The sequence below is a fragment of the Sus scrofa genome, chromosome 12, assembly GCF_054392235.1.
Source record: "Sus scrofa isolate SSC_HxYL_T2T_F1_AM1 chromosome 12, Sscrofa_HxYL_maternal_Yorkshire_Landrace_v2.0, whole genome shotgun sequence".
In the NCBI taxonomy this organism is placed as follows: domain Eukaryota; kingdom Metazoa; phylum Chordata; class Mammalia; order Artiodactyla; family Suidae; genus Sus; species Sus scrofa.
In genome coordinates, this window is record NC_139394.1 from 20,086,315 (window position 1) to 20,104,991 (window position 18,677).

General features: G+C 41.4%; 1 protein-coding gene across 32 annotated transcripts in view; it reads left to right on the forward strand.

Annotated features, from left to right (window-relative positions):
- Positions 1–18,677, forward strand: part of BRCA1 (BRCA1 DNA repair associated) — a 65,223-nt gene that overhangs the window by 22,507 nt on the left and 24,039 nt on the right. For 4 of the 32 annotated variants that reach the window (XM_084984231.1, XM_084984232.1, XM_084984230.1 and 1 more), the window contains exons 9-14: positions 793–854; positions 1,676–1,792; positions 4,397–5,107; positions 5,504–5,592; positions 9,665–9,836; positions 18,188–18,314. In XM_084984231.1, coding sequence (XP_084840357.1) covers positions 793–854; positions 1,676–1,792; positions 4,397–5,107; positions 5,504–5,592; positions 9,665–9,836; positions 18,188–18,314 — 1,278 coding nt within the window. Of the gene's footprint in view, positions 1–792; positions 855–1,675; positions 5,108–5,503; positions 5,593–9,664; positions 9,837–10,380; positions 11,406–16,255; positions 17,844–18,187; positions 18,537–18,677 lie in introns of those variants that run through there. The other 28 variants (XM_084984224.1, XM_084984226.1, XM_013989935.3 and 25 more) reach the window with 10 other exon arrangements.

Below are 18,677 nucleotides of genomic sequence, written 5' to 3' on the forward strand. Positions count from 1 at the left end.
TTTTTCCTGATCTCTCAATTGAGAGAAAACAATTTTTAGCCTAAAAAGAAGCACAGAAGACAGTGTTGCATAGTGGTACATTCTTTGCATTTTATTGGGATTTTTTTTTCATCGTAGTGCTCCCTTTGTTTAGATATTTTTGCTCTTGTGTTCTCATTAAGATATACTTTAAGTTTTGTTGGTTTTTTCTTTATTATCTCTTAGCTATTGCTTGACTGTCATTTGAATTTTTTTTTTTTTTTTTTTTGTCTTTTGTTGTTATTGTTGTTGCTATTTCTTGGGCCGCTCCCGCAGCATATGGAGGTTCCCAGGCTAGGGGTTGAATCGGAGCTGTAGCCACCGGCCTACACCAGAGCCACAGCAACGCGGGATCCGAGCCGTGTCTGCAACCTACACCACAGCTCACGGATCGTTAACCCACTGAGCAACGCCGGATTGTTAACCCACTGAGCAAGGGCAGGGACTGAACCCGCAACCTCATGGTTCCTCGTCCTATTCGTTAACCACTGCGCCACGACGGGAACTCCTGTCATTTGAATTTTAGTTCTCATTTGTATGTCTATAAAGCAGTATTCTTTACTACTGCTCTGGTTTTTGTGACTGTATGTTGTCAGTCTTTGACCATTTCATTTTGACTAGAGGTTACTAATGGATAGCATGGATTTATTTCATAAAGTGAATCAAATTGATCAGCTTATTGCAACTCTACCTGGAGGGCTAAAATACTTATTTGACAACTGTATGAGCATGTAACTAGCATTTCTCACTAAGGCTTCTATCTTTTCCCTGTAGTGGGGGAGACCATGGATTGTTAGAAACCACCCCTCAAGGAGCCAAGGCTGAAGCAAAAAAGGGTAATGACAAGTCTTCCAGCTTAATGGGTACTGAAGAGAGAATGGGTAGATAAAGAACTGTAATTAGATTATTCTGAAGACCATTCGGGACATTTATAATTCATACCATCTCTTGGCAGAGTTAGAATATGGTTCTATCTCAGATACCATGGTGCAGCCTAATCTACTTCAAAGGCAGTAGACGGTGCGGTTATTATAGTACCCTGTGTAATCGGTTGTTGCCTTTTACCTTTAATTGCTTTGTTTATATTTCATATTTTGCATACTGGCATTTCGATATAGGAAGTCTGAATCTGAGGATAGAACAGAGCACTATATCTCTGATGCCCAAACTGTGCTTTTAATTCACTGTTAAGAGGTCAGGGAAATAGGAGGTATGGTTTATGAGTAGGGAGAATTCTGAAATTAAAATTTTAATTATCTGAGTGGAAATAATGAGAATCCAGATAAATAGGAACTAAACAAAGAGTGTGACCTACATCTTCATTTTTCTTTTCTATTTTTTTTTTTAGGAACATACGGAAGTTCCTAGAGCGAGGGGTTGAATCAAAGCTGTCGCTGCCAGCCTATGCCACAGCCATAGCAATGCCAGATCCTTAACCCACATCCTCATAGATACTATGTCAGGTTCTTAACCTGCTGAGCCACAATGGGAACTCCTGAGCTACATCTTCATTATACTTCGTAGTTTGAGGTTAGTTTTTCTAAGAATAGCCAATTTCTTCATTCCTCTTGCCCAAGTTGTATTAAGTACATATTTTTTTCCATAATAATTCAGCTTTAAGTATTTTTTTTTCTTTTTTCTTTTTTTTCTTTTCTAGATGCTTGTCAGTTTTCTGAGAAGGACATAACAAATACTGAACATCATCATTCCAGTAATAAAGATTTGACCGCTACTGAGAAGCATGCAACTGAGAAGCATCCAGAAAAATATGAGGGTATTTCTGTTTCAAACTTGCATGTGGAGCCATGTGGCACAGATACTCATGCCAGCTCGTTACAGCATGAGAACAGCAGTTTATTACTCACTAAAGACAGAATGAATGTAGAAAAGGCTGAATTTTGTAATAAAAGCAAGCAGCCTGTCTTAGCAAAGAGCCAACAGAGCAGATGGGCTGAAAGTAAGGGCACATGTAATGATAGGCAGACTCCTAACACAGAGAAAAAGGTAGTTCTGAATACTGATCTCCTGTATGGGAGAAACGAACTGAATAAGCAGAAACCTGCGTGCTCTGACAGTCCTAGAGATTCCCAAGATGTTCCTTGGATAACATTGAATAGTAGCATACAGAAAGTTAATGAGTGGTTTTCTAGAAGCGATGAAATGTTAACTTCTGACGACTCACAGGACAGGAGGTCTGAATCAAATACTGGGGTAGCTGGTGCAGCAGAGGTTCCAAATGAAGCAGATGGACATTTGGGTTCTTCAGAGAAAATAGACTTAATGGCCAGTGACCCTCATGGTGCTTTAATACGTGAACGTGAAAGAGGGCACTCCAAACCAGCAGAGAGTAATATTGAAGATAAAATATTTGGGAAAACCTATCGGAGGAAGGCAAGCCTCCCTAACTTGAGCCACGTAATTGAAGATCTAATTTTAGGAGCATCTGCTGTAGAGCCTCAAATAACACAAGAGCGCCCCCTCACAAATAAACTAAAGCGGAAAAGGAGAGGTACATCAGGCCTTGATCCCGAGGATTTTATCAAGAGAGCCGATTCGGCAGTTGTTCCAAAAACTCCTGAAAAGACAATTGAGGGAACTGATGAGACAGAGCAGAATGGTCAGGGGATGAATATTACCAGTAAAGGTCATGAGAATGAAACAAAAAGTGGTAATGTTCAGAAAGAGAAAAATGTTAACCCAACTGCATCGTTGGGAAAAGAACCTGCTTTCAGAGCTAGGGCTGAACCTATAAGCAGCAGTATAAGCAATATGGAACTAGAATTGAATATCCATGGTTCGAAAGCACCAAAGAACAGGCTGAGGAGGAAGTCCTCTACCAGGCAGATCCATGCACTTGAACTAGTAGTCAATAGAAACCCAAGCCCACCTAGTCATACTGAGTTACAAATTGATAGTTGTTCTAGCAGTGAAGAGATGAAGAAGAGAAATTCCGACCAAGTGCCAGTCAGGCACAGCAAAAAGCTTCACCTCAGGGGAGATAAAGAACCTACAACTGGAGCCAAGAAGAATAATAGGCCACATGAACAAGTAAATAAAAGACCTATCAGTGATGCTTTTCCAGAACTAAATTTAACAAATGTACCTGTTTCTATTACTAACTGTTCAAATTCTAATAAGCTTCAAGAATCTGTCAGTCCTAACCTTCAAAGAGAAGAGAACCTAGGGACAATTCAAGTGTCGAATAGTAACAAAGACCCCAAAGATGTGATGTTAAGTGGAGGAAAAGGTTTTCAAATTGAAAGATCTGTAGAGAATACCAGTATTTCCCTGGTACCTGATACTGATTATGGCACTCAGGACAGTATCTCATTACTGGAAACTGACACCCTAGGAAAGGCAAAAACAACACCCAATCAACATGTGAGGCTGTGTGCAGCAACTGAAAACCCCAAAGAACTTAGCCTTGGTTGTTCTAAAGGTGTTAGAAACGACACAGGGGACTTTAAGGATCCCCTGGCTCATGATGTTAACCACACTCAGGAAGCAAGCATAGAAGTGGAAGAGAATGAACTTGATACACAGTATTTGCAGAGTATGTTCAAGGTTTCAAAGCGTCAGACATTTGCTCTGTTTTCAAATCCAGCAAATCCAGAAAAGGAATGTACAACCGTCCATGCCCACTCCAAGTCCTTAAGAGAACAAAGTCCAAAAGTCACTCATGAAGGTGGACAAAAAGATGAAAATCAGGGAAAGAGTGAGTCTAAAGTCAAGCATGGGCAGTCAGTTCATACAACTGTGGACTTTCTAGTGGTTGGTCAAAAGGATAAGAAGCCGAGTGATTTTGCCAAATGTGGTGCAAAAGGAGTAACTGGGCTTTATCAGACATCACAGTTCAGAGGCCACAAAACTGAGTTCATTAATGCAAATAAACCTGGGATTTCACAAAACCCATATGTCATACCATCCCTTTCTCCCATCAGGTCGTCTGTTAAAACTATATGTAAGAAAAACCTGTCAGAGGAAAAGTTTGAGGAACCTAAAATGTCACCCGAAAGAACAATGGGAAACGAGAGCATCATTCCAAATACAGAGAGCACAGTTAGCCAAAATAACATTCAAGAGAGAACTTTTAAAGAAGGCAGCTCAGGCAGTCCTAATGAAGTCGGGTCCAGTACCAACGAAGTAGGCTCTAGTATTAATGAAGTAGGTTCCAGCGGTGAAAACGTTCGAGCAGAACCAGGTAGAAACAGAGGACCTAAATTAAGTGCAATGCTCAGATTAGGTCTCATGCAACCCGAAGTTTATAAGCAAAGTCTTCCTGTAAGTAATTGTAACCACACAGAAATAAAAAGGCAAGGAGAAAATGAAGGCATATTTCAGGCTGTTAATGCAGATTTCTCCCCATATCTAATTTCAGATAACCCCGAACAACCTATGGGAAGTAGTCATGCTTCTCAGATTTGTTCTGAGACACCTGATGACCTGTTAAATGATGACAAAATAAAGGAAAATCTCAACTTTGCTGAAAGTGACGTTAAGGAAAGATCTGCTGTTTTTAGCAAAAGTGCCCAAGAAGGGGAATTTAAAAGGAGCCCTAGCCCTTTAGCCCACAGACGTTTGGCTCAGGGTCACCAAAGATGGGCTAGGAAATTAGAGTCTTCAGAAGAGAGTGGGTCTAGTGAGGATGAAGAGCTTCCTTGCTTCCAACACTTATTATTTGGTAAAGTGACCAATACGCCTTCTCCATCTACCAGACATAATGCTGTTGCCGCAGAGGGTCTATCTAAGGAGGCAGGGGAGAGCCTAGTGTCACTGAAGAATAGCTTAAATGACTGCAGTGACCAGGTAACTTCGGCAAAGGCATCCCAGGAGCATCACCTTAGCGAGGACGTGAGATGTTCTGGTAGCTTATTTTCTTCACAGTGCAGCGCGTTGGAAGACTCGGCCGCCAATACAAACAGCCAAGATCCTTTCTTGATGTTTGATCCTCCTTCCAAACAAGTGGAGCATCAGTCTGAAAACCAGGAAGTTCTGAGTGACAAGGAATTGGTTTCAGAGGATGACGAAAGGGAGACTGGCCTGGAAGAGGATAATTGCCAAGAAGAGCAGATTGTGGACTCAGACTTAGGTATTGGAACCAGGTTTTTGTGTTTGCCCCCGTCTGTTTTATAGAAAATAGCTAAATGCTTATTGCCTTTGGGGGAAGCACATTTTACGAGCTTCCAAGTACAAAAAGTATCTGCTGCTTAAACTTTAAACATGTTCCTCCCAAGGTGCTTTTCCTTAAAAGTCCTTCACCCGGTTAGAACATCCTTTCTGCTTGAATGAGGTTTCATGCCCTAATTATTGGTGGACTTGCTTCTGGTTTTCATTCTTACGGTTTCTTTGTCCCCAAAGAGTGTAATCGTTTTTGTGTGACATGAAAGTGAAGTTTGTCCTGCCAGTGGAAAGAAACAGATACAGCAAGTTAGAGCGTTGGCTGTCTGTTATTACCTCTGAATCTCTATTTTTACAATCCTTTAAGGTGAAACAGCATTCGAGTATGAGAGCGAAACAAGCTTCTCTGAAGACTGCTCGGGGCTGTCCTCTCAGAGCGCTATCTTAACCACTCAGGTAAAAAGCACGTGTGGATATGTGTGGGGTGTTCTGTACAATGAGTGGTACGAAGCCCACATTCTTACATTTGCTTATCTCATGCCTTAGAATTAATGGTCTAACAGTTGTGTGGGGGACCTTGACTCCTCCAATTAGATTGTAAGCACCCAGGTGGAACAGGTGGAACACATGCTGCATTCTGTTTCATACACACACGCACACGCACATACCAGCTCACTTATTGCAGAACGCGAAATCATGAATTTAATGAATAAGCTAAACCTTCAAAATCCATTTGCCCTGTAGCAAAAACATATATGAAAGCGCCACTGTATCAAACAGAAGGGTATGTTTCTTCTCAGTAACATTAACATCTACAGAGTTCCTTTCCTGTTAGATACTATCTTGCCTCTCAGTGTTTGGCAGGTATTTCTTTCTGTCTCCCCCCCCCCTTTTTTTTTTGTCTTTTTTGGGCCGCATCCACCACACATGGAGGTTCCCAGGCTGGGCGTCGAATCGGAGCTGTAGCTGCCTGCCTCTGCCACAGCCACAGCAATGCCAGATCCAAGCCACGTCTGCCATCTACACCACAGCTCACAGCAATGCCAGATCCTTAACCCACTGAGTGAGGCCAGGGATCAAACCTGCATTCTCATGGATCCTAGTTGGGTTCGTTAACTGCTGAGCCATGACGGAACTCCAAAAAAATTACACAGTTTTAGTTCTTCTACCTAGTGGTCAATATCCAGTACTTTGGTTTACTTTTAAGGGGGTCAATGGCTTTGTGATAACTACAACATTTGAGAACGTGAATAATGTTAATAGTGTTTGGTAATATTTCAGTCCTCCAGCAGAACAGCCTCCTAGAAAAGGTATTCTCTATCACAGCATCCAAAAAGTAACATCTTCCTTACAGAACCTGGCTCTGTCTCCTAATCTTTAAAATGTAGTAGAAGTGGTGCCAAAATCTTCTAAGTTCTCATATCCAAAAATACAGGCTCGGAGTTCCCGTCATGGCAAAGTGGTTAGTGAATCCTACTAGAAACCATGAGGTTGCGGGTTCTATCCCTGGCCTTCTCTCAGTGGGTTAAGGATCTGGCGTTGCTGTGAGCTGTGGTGTAGGTTGCAGATGTGGCTCGGATTCAGAGTTGCTGTGGCTCTGGCGTAGGCCGGTGGCTTCAGCTCCGATTAGACCCCTTGCCTGGGAACCTCCAAATGCCACAGGAAGCAGCCCTAAGAAAGGCAAAAAGACAAAAAAAAAAAAAAAAAAAAAAAAAAAAAAAAAAAAACAGGCTCATTTCAGCTTATTTTTTCAGCATATGAACATAATGGTTGCTAGTGGTAATACTGATGAGAGTTCTATACCTGGCTGTGTTACTCTAGGCAATTTACTTACCATCTTTGAACTATAATATGCACATTCCTCAAATGGAGGTATCTGGACTACTTTGTCTCATCCTTCTATGGCTTCTTTTTCTCACCTAAATCTTAAATACACCTTCAATTGCTAGCAAGTGAATGATATTTTTTTACGAACTTCTTGAAATGCCAACCTGAGAAAAGCTGATAGCCCTATAAAGTTATACATATGCATCCTAGAAAACTTAGAGAATACAGGTAAATAAAAATCATCCAGGGGAGTTCCTGTCGTGGCTCAGTGGAAACGAATCTAACTAGCATCCATGAGGACACAGGTTCGAACCTTGGCCTTGCTCGATGGGATAAGGATCCAGTGTTGCCATGAGCTATGGTGTAGGTCACAGATGCGGCTTCGATCCCACATTGCTGTGGCTGTGGTATAGGCCAGCAGCTACAGCTCCGATTCGACCCCTAGACTGGGAACCTCCATATGCCGTGGGTGTGGCGCTAAAAAGACAAAAAAGATCAGAGTTCAGAAGCCCTTTTGAATGCTGTGCTCAGGAATTTGGAATTTATCATGAGAGCAATGGTGAGTAATAATTACACAGTATTCAGAAAGCATTAACTTATTATCTGAGCAGTGGTATGCTACTAGGATCCTAATGGGAAAAAGACATGATAAACATGGCTTTCAGAGAACTTTAGCTATATTAAAAGTAGAGATCAGAGTAGTACAGAATCACTGCTGTGGCGTCGGTTCCATCCCTGGCCCAGGAACTTCTGCATGCCTCAGGTGCTGCCAAAAAACAAGAGATCAGAGTAGCACAGTGGGAATTAAAAAGAAAAGTAGGGCTGGAATTCCCATGGCGCAGCAGAAACGAATTTGACCAGGAACCATAAGGTTGGGGGTTCGCTCCCTGGCCTCGCTCAGTGGGTTAAAGATCTGGTGTTGCCGTGAGCTGTGTTGTAGGTCACAGACACAGCTTGGATCTGGCTTGCTGTGGCTGTGGTGCAGGCCAGCAGCTGTAGCTCCGATTAGACCCCTAGCGTGGGAACCTCCACGTGCTGTGGGTGCGGCCCTAAAAAGCAAAAAAAATAAAAGTAGGGCTAATTCAAGAAACACTGAAAAATTAGAATCAAGAAAACCTGGAAACCAATTTGAGTTTAGTCTCCCAAATGTATCTGGCCAGTTGCCTACAGGGGAATTTATCTAAGTAATAAAGTAATTGCTTTGGAAAAATCCAAAGGAAAGTCATCTAAGTATAATCCTCCCATTATTTTTTCTGATTTTTTTTAACCTATTTAATGGCCACATAGAATTTAGATGTGATGTGATGGTCATGACAGGAATGATTAAAACAGCTTCCGAACCTTATCAGATATCTGTGTGTGATTTCATTCTACATTTGCTGAGGCGAGCCTTTGGCCAGGGTTTGATCAATGATGAAACTACTCACGAGCACCACGTGGTGGCAATGGCGCTGCTGTGGACATTGGCAGAATAGCAGTCACTGGGTAGCAGTGGAAGCCTTTGTGAAGCAGGGAATGCACTTCCTGGTCATTAAAGCTGTGAACTCAGTGTAGCAGGAGAAAGTAGATGGCTTGTTTTTCGTAGAGGGAAAAGTCATTTGCCAGGATCAGAAGAAAAAGAAACAGAGGGTAAAACAATCTGTTTCCCCTGGGTTTGCTGGCAATCATGGATGCTCCTTCTAAAAGTAATGAAGAAGTATATATTTTGGAGAACTTCTTACCAAAAACTCTATCAAAAACCTTAGACTTAACAGAATTCTTCTCCAAATGGAGAAATAAACATCAGGAGCCCCATAAGCAAACCCCATTACCTTAGATTGAAAACAATAAGCAGGAGTTCCCTCGTGGCTCAGCAGGTTAAGGATCTAGAGCATTGTCACGGCAGCAGCTCGGTTCACTGCTTTGGCGTGGGTTCAGTCCCTGGCCCAGGAACTTCTACATGCTTTGGATGTGGCCAAAGAAAACAAAACAAAACAGTAACTAGCCTTACAGACCTCCTGAGGGCTCTTTCTGCTGGACCCTTCCTTCTAGCAGATCCTTCTCTGTGATGATCCCTAGGTACCCTGTCTTCACCTAGAATGGCAGCACCGTGAGGGCTGTATCCCCAGCGCTAGGACAGTGCCTGGCACATAAAAGATGGTCAACAAATAGTTGTTGAATGAACAAATAGATAAATTAATGAATTAACTCTGCTTTTTCTGTTTACAAGCTAATGTTCAAAGAACCTCAGAAGAGGAAGAGAGACTCACAAGCCAAAAATTAGGCACTTTTATATGGACTAACTCAAATCTCTATTAATAGAGTCCCACACTGGCAAAAGCTTGAAATGCGGTCTGTGGAAGATGTTAGCAGAAGCATGCTAATTTAAAATATCAAAAGTGTTTAAGTACCTTAATTATTTTTTTCACTTCCTAGCTTTAAAAGAAAATTGCCAACTTCAAAAGGATATCAAAATAAATCAAGCCTCTTTGGAGGAGTTTGAGGAATTGTTTCCCCCACCCCCCAACATCATTCTGAAATAATTTCATGGGCACTAATTCCATGAATATGGTCAGATTAAAAGGTGTTCAGCCAGAACCCATAATTCCATACAAGGTGTTTTTAATTCCCATGCTAAAATTAATTGGTGTGACACATTCTTGCTTCCTGGCAAGTTTACGAAAGAGTGTAACTTTCTCTGTGTTGTTCTTCCTGTCTGCAGCAGAGGGATACCATGCAAGATAACCTGCTAAAGCTCCAGCAGGAAATGGCCGAACTGGAAGCTGTGTTAGAGCAGCATGGGAGCCAGCCTTCTCATAGCTCCCCTTCCCTCATAGCCGATTCCTGTGCCCCTGAGGACTTGCTAAATCCGGAACAAAACACATCAGAAAAAGGTTTGTAATACTGGCCAAACTCTGTTATCTTAAGCAAAATTCGTTCCCTCCCTAAGCCTTTATCTCCTTGCCAAAAGCTCCAACATTTTATGATCTTTGCTCAGCATATTTGCTGAGTCACTCTGTGGGTAATCTTAGAGCCTTGGTTCTAGGCCCTGCTCACAATGAATTTACCATTCCAAGGGACTAAGACAGGAGGTGGTGTCATTCAGCTGAGTTACTTGCAATGAGGAGATGCTATGGGGAGGGACAGTAGGAAGCTGAGTATTGTGGGGGAAATTGGAAATAGGAAACTCCATCATTTCAGAAAGTTTATTAAAAAAAAGAAAACCCACTCAGACATGGTTCTGGTTTTTGGTTTTTTGGCCATAGTATGCAACAGCTTGATGTGGGATCTCAGTTCCCAGATCAGGGATTGAACCTGGGCTGCAACGGTGAAAGCACTGAGTCCTACCCACTGGACCACCAGGAATCTCCCTAGACATGTTTCTTATATCACTGGTGTCGGATCACAGTCCTATTTAATGTGCTTTCTGTTCTGTAGAGAGAGAGGTCCGGTACTTCAGGAATTGCACCTTATCCACAGAAAGCCCACCTATGCAGCAGACAGGTACTTTATAAGAACATTATAGTTATCCACAAGGCCAGATGGACCTCTGAGAGGAGGCATTTGGAGTAACCTGGCAGGTGGAATTGATCTGAGCTGACTGCCTACATGAAGTGACCACCAAGCTAAAGAATAACCTGGCATAAATGAAGGAAAATGAGATGAAGATTTGAGTTTTAATTGGAAAAAGGCTTGTGAAAGACAACATGAGGCAGGTTTTTAAATAGGGGCAAATACATTGACATGCAGATGAGAGGCGCTAAGCACTGGCCTGGGTTTCAGAGCCGGGCTGGCACTTAGGAACTGCAGGTGTGTGAGCCCTCCCGCAGTATTCTTCTCCGCTATCTCAGTGATAGCTACCCAGCTGACTTAGTGTCCAAGTTCCTTCTTCTTGGCTCCCTTCCTCAGTCCTATACGGGGCCAAAGGGCTTTTGACTCTTTCTGGGAACTCTAGTCTTAATTATTCAATAGAATGGCCTCGGTCCCAGAGTGTTTTATGTTCAGAGAGAAACTAGCTCATGCATAAGAAGCTAGGAGCTCTGTTGCTATGGCAGTGGTTCAAACTATATTTCCTTAAATGCTTTCTTTGTAACTTTATTCTCACTTAGTTCATCTCCCAGATAATGAAGCCCCAAATCTCATTCCCATTCTTTGGTACTTCCACCATCTTCCATCTAAAAACAGACTAGACTTTACTTTTTTTTTTTTTTTTTTTTTTTGCTTTTTTTTTGCTTCACCTGCAGCATGTGGACGTTCCCCAGCCAGGAATCGAATCCACGCCACAACAGTGATGCCAGATCCTTAACCTGCTGCATCACAAGGGAACTCCTAGACTTTCAGTTTTAATACACCAGATATAAAATGTGATTGTCTGGTTTTGAATATGTGTGTAAATCTACTGTGTAATCTTTTGGGGGTGTTTATTTTTTCATGAAGATTTTGTGCTTTTTTCCCCCCATAAATGCTATGGGTTGTTTGTTCATTTGTTTGCTTTTGGCGGGGAGGGGGGGTTGTGTGTGTGAGGCTGGCCACACTGGCAGCATGTGGAAGTTCCTGGGCTAGGGATCGAATCCAAACTGTAGCTGCAACCTATGGCAATGTCAGGCCCTTAACCTGCTATACCACAGTGGGAACTCTCCATAAATGCTGCATTTTTATATATTCTATTTTACTGTGAATTTGAAATTTTCTTCTGGATCTCTATATAAAACATTTTGTTAAGAAAGAATTTTTAGGAGTTCCCGTAGTGGCTCAGTGGTTAACGAATCCGACTAGGAACCATGAGGTTGCGGGTTCATTCGATCCCTGGCCTTGCTCAGTGGGTTAAGGATCCAGTGTTGCCGTGAGCTGTGGTGTAGGTTGCAGACACGGCTTGGATCCCACGTTGCTGTGGCTCTGGTGTAGGCTGGCAGCTACAGCTCCAATTCGACCCCTAGCCTGGGAATCTCCATATGCTGCGGGTGCGGGAGCGGCCAAGAAATGGTATAAAGACAAAAAAAAAAAAAAAAAAAAAGAAAGAATTTTTAGGAGTTCCCTAGTGGCCTATTGGGTTAAGGATCTGGTATTGTTACTGCTATGGCACAGGTTTCAATACCTGGCCTGGGAATATCTGTATACTGAGGGTGCAGCCAAAAAAAAAAAAAAAAAAAAGAAAAGAAAAGCTTTGGTGTTCCTTTTGTGGCTGAGCAAGTCAAGAACCTGACATTGTATCCCATGAGGATGCAGGTTTGATCCCTGGCCTTGCTCAGTGGGTTAAGGATCCAGCATTGTCACAAGAGGTGCTCGGATCCTGCTTTGCTGTGGCTGTGGCATAGGCCTGCAACTACAGCTCCGATGTGACCCCCAGCCTGGGAACTTCCATATGACATAGATGCGGCCTTAAAAAGAAAAAAAGGAAAAAAAAAAAAGCTCTTCTTCTCTATCCTTTGTAATAAATGTATTCATTCCTTTACTTTCCCATGAAATTACAATATCCTCAGACTTCCGAGGTAGGTGGGTACATGTTGAGAGGAGGGAGGAGAGACTTGTGAGAATGTCCCTGTTTAAAAAAATGTCCACTCTCCCATCTCCATGGAGAGTGTCTGCCCTGACCACTTACATTTGCATAACTTGAACACGTTGTTAAAATTGCTCAAATACTACTTCACAAGGAGATCTCCCATAAGCAGGTTATGTTTTATTGTAACTTTGACTTCTCTTACTTTTCCAGCCCCTACTTTATCCTGTTGCGCTGTTATTTTTTCCCCAGCCCTTCCTAACTTTTAACAATATCATATTGCCTTTGTCTTGCATACTGTTTGGAGTTCCTCCTTACTTCCCACTGGAACATAGGTTCCCTGTGGGCAGAGAACCTTTTCACTTGTGCCTGGAACACAGTAGATGCTCAGTAATTTAATTCACATAATTAAAATGCTGAAACCCATTCTAGAGTTACTGAAAGAAAATTTCTGGGAAGTTCCCATCATGGCTCAGCGGAAACGAATCTGACTAGGAACCATGAGCTTGCGGGTTTCATCCCTGTTCTTGCTCAGTGGGTAAGGACCCAGCGTTGCCATGAGCTGTGGTGTAGGTTGCAGACACGGATCAGATCCCGAGTTGCTGTGGCTGTAGCATGGGTCAGTCTCTATAGGTCAGTTTCGATTCGACCCATAGCCTGGGAACCTCCGTATGCCAAGAGTGCGGCCTTTAAAAAAAAAAAAAGAAAAATTCCGGGTATGGATTCTGGAATTATGTTGCATCATTTCTGAAATATTTTGAACATAAGCTTAATACCAGCTCACCTTCAACTGTTATGCCTTTTTCCCCTCTTAAATCTGTGTGAGCCTAACTGGAACTCAAGCAAGCTCTTTTTGAATAACTTTAGATTTACAGAAAAGTAGCTGTGATAGTACAGAGAAATCCTACAAGAACTCTACCTCTTACCTAGTTTCACTTTCCCCTAATGTCACCTTGCATTACTATGGTGCTTTTGTCAAAACTAAGAAACCACCATACATTACCAGTAATGAGTGAAATTAATCAGATTTCACCAGTTTTTAAGAGTCTATTCTTTTCTAAAAAAATTTTTTCCTAGACCAGCTATAATGGAAAAAATAAAACTCATTTAAAATTTAAAAAATAAATAAAATAAATAAAAATAATTTTTTTTTCTTTGGCGATACCTATAGTAGTATGTGGAAGTTCCTGGGCCAGGGATAGAACCTGCCCCACAGTAGCAACCTGAGCTGCTGCAGTGACAGTGCTGGATCCTTAACCTGCACGCAAAAGAGCTCCTAAGAGTCAGTATTCTTAAAAATGAGTTGGGGAGTTCCCATTGTGGCTCAGCAGTGACAAACGCAACTAGTATCCATGAGGACACCAGTTCGATCCCTGGCCCTGCTCAGTGGGTTAAAGATCTGGCATTGCCGTGAGCTGTGGTGTAAGTTGCAGACCACGCTCAGATCTTGTGTTGCTGTGGCTGTGACGTAGGCCAGCAGTTGTAGCTCTGATATAATCCCTAGCCTGGGAACCTCCTTATGCCTTGGATGTGGCCCTAAAAGGCGAAATAATAATAATAATAGTATATGACATTGGTGTCTCACTGTCTAACTTCACTTAGCATGATAACTTCTAGGTCCATCCATGTTGCTGCAAATGCCATTATTTCATTCCTTTTTATGGCTGAGTAATATTTCATTGTGTATATTACCACATCTTCTTTATCTACTCCTCTGTTGATGGACATCGTTTAGGTTGCTTCCACGTCTTGGCTATTGTATATAGTGCTGTAATGAACACTGGATTACATGTATCTTTTTTTTTTTTTGGCTTTTTGGCTTTTTGCTATTTCTTGGGCCGCTCCTGCGGCATATGGAGATTCCCAGGCTAGGGGTCCAATCGGAGCTGCAGCCACCGGCCTACGCCAGAGCCACAGCAACGCTGGATCCAAGCCGCGTCTGCAACCTACACCACAGCTCACAGCAACAGCTCACAGCAACACCAGATCGTTAACCCACTGAGCAAGGCCAGGGACCGAACCCGCAACCTCATGGTTCCTAGTCAGATTCGTTAACCACTGCGCCACGACGGGAACTCCTACATGTATCTTTTTAGTCATGGTTTTCTCTGGATAGACGCCCAGGAGTGGGATTATTGGATCAAATGGTAATTCTATTTTTAGTTTTTTGAGAAATCTCCATACTGTTTTCCATAGTGGTTGCACCAATTTATATTCCCACCAACAGCGTAATAGGGTTGCCTTTTCTCCACACCCTCTCCAGCATTGTCTGTAGACTTTTTGTTTTTTGTTGTTGTTGTTTTATTTTTTATTTTTGTCTTTTTGCCATTTCTTGGGCTGCTACCGCGCCATATGGAGGTTCCTAGGCTAGGGGTCTAACCAGAGCTGTAGCCGTCAGCCTACGCCAGAGCCACAGCAGCTCAGGATCCGAGCTGTGTCTGTGACCTACACCACAGCTCAGGGCAATGCCGGATCCTTAACCCACTGAGCAAGGCCAGGGATCGAACCCGCAACCTCATAGTTCCTAGTGAGATTCGTTAACCACTGAGCCAGACGGGAACTCCAGTTTGTAGACTTTTTGATGATGACCATTCTGGCTGATGTAAGGCAGTACCTCATAGTAGTTTTGATTTGCATACCTTTAATTAGTGATGTCTGCTCAATATTCTGTAATAACCTATGTGGGAAAAGAATCTGAAAAGGTTGGATATATGTAACTATACTCCAGAATAAAATAAAAATTAAATTAAAAAAAATGATGAAAGCACCTTCTCCAGGGTCTTTACGTCATATGTCCTGCCCTCAGCCTAGATCTGCCCTCCTGTTTATCTGAGGGTTATTCCCAAGCCTGCATAATATTTTTGTGCAAATGTGTGTACTTATCCGTTGTGAATTATGAATCCCTCTCTCTGCAGGTAAAGCTGTTTCATATCAGGGACTTTGTTAATTTGTTTGTTTTGTTTTTTCTTCCTGGATTACCTGTCATTATATAGCAATTTGTAATAATCATAGTCCATTATAGCTGAAATGATTTTCAGACACATCTGAGCTTTTCTGTCCCAAAGTACGTTTATTCTTAGAAGCTTGTAGTTTATCGTTTCTCAATATCTTTCTTCCTTCTTCAGTCTTTTCCTTTGATTCTTCCCAATACTTTGCAACAATGCTTATTAACATATAGTAGGCAGCAAATTCATTAAATATGAATTTGGTCTGGCCCATATTCCCTACCCATGAAGAATATGACCTAAGACCCACAGATGAAGGAATGATTTCAGGAAGGACTGCCGTACTATTCCAGTATTTGGATTTTTAGATCCCTGCATTTATGAAATAAGGAATAAGGAAAAAGAAGAGCAGAAAAGTTTTCACTATAGTTTTTAGGTACTATTGAGTTTTTGAATCCTAACTCAGGTTAGCTTATTTTCTTTGTAGCTTGGGCCCCGTTGTAGTGAGAAGAGGAACTCATGTTAAATGCTCAGGTGGTGGAACGACTGGATTTTTGGTGTGGGGGGGGGGGTCATGCCACGCCCAAGGCATATGGAAGTTCTCAGGCCAGGGGTCAAACCTCCGCCACAGCAGTGACCTAAGCTGAGGCAATGACAACACCAGATCTTTAACCTGCTGTGCCACAAGGGAACTCCTGAGCAACTTTTTTTATTTCATTTTTGGCCACCCCACAGCATATGGAGTTCCTAGGCCGGGGATCAGATCTGAGCTACAGAGATACTGCTGATCTGCTCTCACCACAGCAAGAACTCCTAGAATGACTTTTTAATATCTGTTTTTGTGTCTGAGGCCTTTCCCTCCCACCTTTCACTTTTTTTTTTTTTTTTTTTTTTTTTTTTTTTTTTTTCCGCTTTCCAATGGTTAATTCTATTCGGTGAGATTCCTTAGAGATTGCACATTATCTTTTATCAATGATCACCCTATATTTAGGGGGGAAATGATGCCTATATTGAAAAATGTTATACTCCAGCTGAAAGAAAAACCTACTGGTTCATGGTTAGACCCTCCTTCATTTCAGCACCTTACAGTAGCTCCAGGCAGGTTCTTAGGTTCCTAGAAACTCACAGGTCCCAAGAAGAGGAGTATGAAGGAAGCTATAAATAATGTATTTGGGGATTAATTCAGGAAGTCAATGATTATTTTCCCCCTGGCTACCTGGTGTCTTAAAAAATAGTTTAATTAATACTGTCCTTGTTTAAACTTTTCTGCTTCAGTTTTTGGATTTTGGCTTTTCTAATAAAAGCTCAAAATACAGTTGTCAGTGACTTTGTAATGGATAGAAGACATTTATAATGTTTAAGTATTTGTTTTTGCTTTTTAAATATTTCTGCCTTTAAGCCACTTCCTAGAAAGCAGTGACACAGTAATACATTTGGAAGAATTAATAAATAAAAAGGATATACTAACATGCCAGAACTTTGCCTTGGGTCTGTTCTGTGTTTTTTCCTTTCTTGTGCTATTTCACCATTAGTTCCATGTATTACTTCCAGGTTCCTTATCAGTCAGCACCTTGGTTTTTTTTTGTTTGTATTGGTTTTTTTCAGTTTATTTTTTTTATGGTGATTGAAAATGTGAAGCAAAATGTCACCTGTTTTTTCTTTCTCATCTGACCCCTCCCCTCTTGTTTCCACACACCTATAAAAGCTCAAACCCCCATCTATGCAGTCTTTGATATGGAGGCAATTAGGGATAGAAAAAGGAAGTGTGCTTTCTGCTTCTAGTACTTTCTCGTCCCTGTTATCTGAGAGGATTTGAGTATAATTTCGTTTGCTGCAGAGATAAAAATTCATTTCCTATCCTTATTTCCTTATCACTCAGGGCCAAAAAAATATCAACATATGACTTATTTTTCAGCTTTGTCTCACTGAGTATCTTTATTTACCCAGTTTGAAAGTTTTCCCCCTTTTTTTTTTGGCATTATTTTTTAGTTATTTAGTTCCATTTGGTGCAGGATCACCTAATGATTTTTTAAAATTAAAGCATAGTTGATTTACAGTGTGCCTGCCAGTTTCTGCTATACAGCAAAGTGTGTGTATACATACACGTTTTTAATGTTATTTTCCCTCGTGGTCTATCCCGGGACATTGGATATAGTTCCCTGTGCTATACAGTAGGACCTTATTGTTTATCCATTCTAAATGTAATAGTTTGCATCTAATAACCCCAAACTCCTAGTCCAGGACCACTCCCTGTCCCCTCACCCTTGGCAACTACAAGTCTGTTCTCTCTGTCTGTGAGTCTGTTTCTGTTTTGTAGATAGGTTCATTTGTGCTGTGTTTTAGATTCCACATATGAATGACGTGTGATATTTGGTTTTCTCTACTTATGTTTATAGAAATCTGTTCTATATACTTGTTTAAAAAACAATTCAAGGAGTTCCCCTCATGGTGCAGTGGAAGTAAATCTGACTAGTATCCATGAGGATGTGGGTTCTATCCCTGGCCTCCCTCAGTGGGTCATGGATCCGGTGGTATAAGTTGAAGACTTGGCTCGTGTCCCATGTTACTGTGGCTGTGGTGTAGGCCAGCAGCTATAGCTCGGATTTGACCCCCAGCCTCAGAACTTCCATATGCCATGGGTGCAGCCCTTAAAAGCAAACAAAACAAAATGAAACAAAAAACCCAAACAAACAAAAAACAATTTCATTGCTGCTTTTGAAAAAAATCGATGTTCTCACTTGAATTATCACCGTCAGAACAAAGCAGTAACATAGATTTCTTTGTTCTCTCATTCCATTTAAAGCAGTATTAACTTCAGAAAAAAGTAGTGACTATCCTATAACCCAGAATCCAGAAAGCCTTTCTGCTGACAAGTTTCAAGTATCTCTGGATCGTTCCACCAGTAAAAATAAAGAATCAGGAATGGAAAGGTAAGAAGTAATAAATGTCAAGTTTGGTAGTTAAGTAACGTCTGTACTTATGTTAAACCCTTAGTGTTAATTTTTTTCACCATACTTTAGTTTTTTGTATGCAGACATTTCTAACCCTCTCATTGCTCTAAGACACTTCTTTCGTTTGCTTGCATATAGGTTTTTATTTATTTGTGTATTATTAAATTATAGTTGATTTACAGTGTTGTGTCAATTTCTGCTGTCCATACTTGCAACAACACTGGATCCTTACACCACTGAGTGAGGCCAGGGATTGAACCTGCATCATAGAGAAAACATCGATTCCTTAACCCTTTCTTTTTCTTTTTCTTTTTTTTTTTTGGCTTTTTAGGACCACACCCA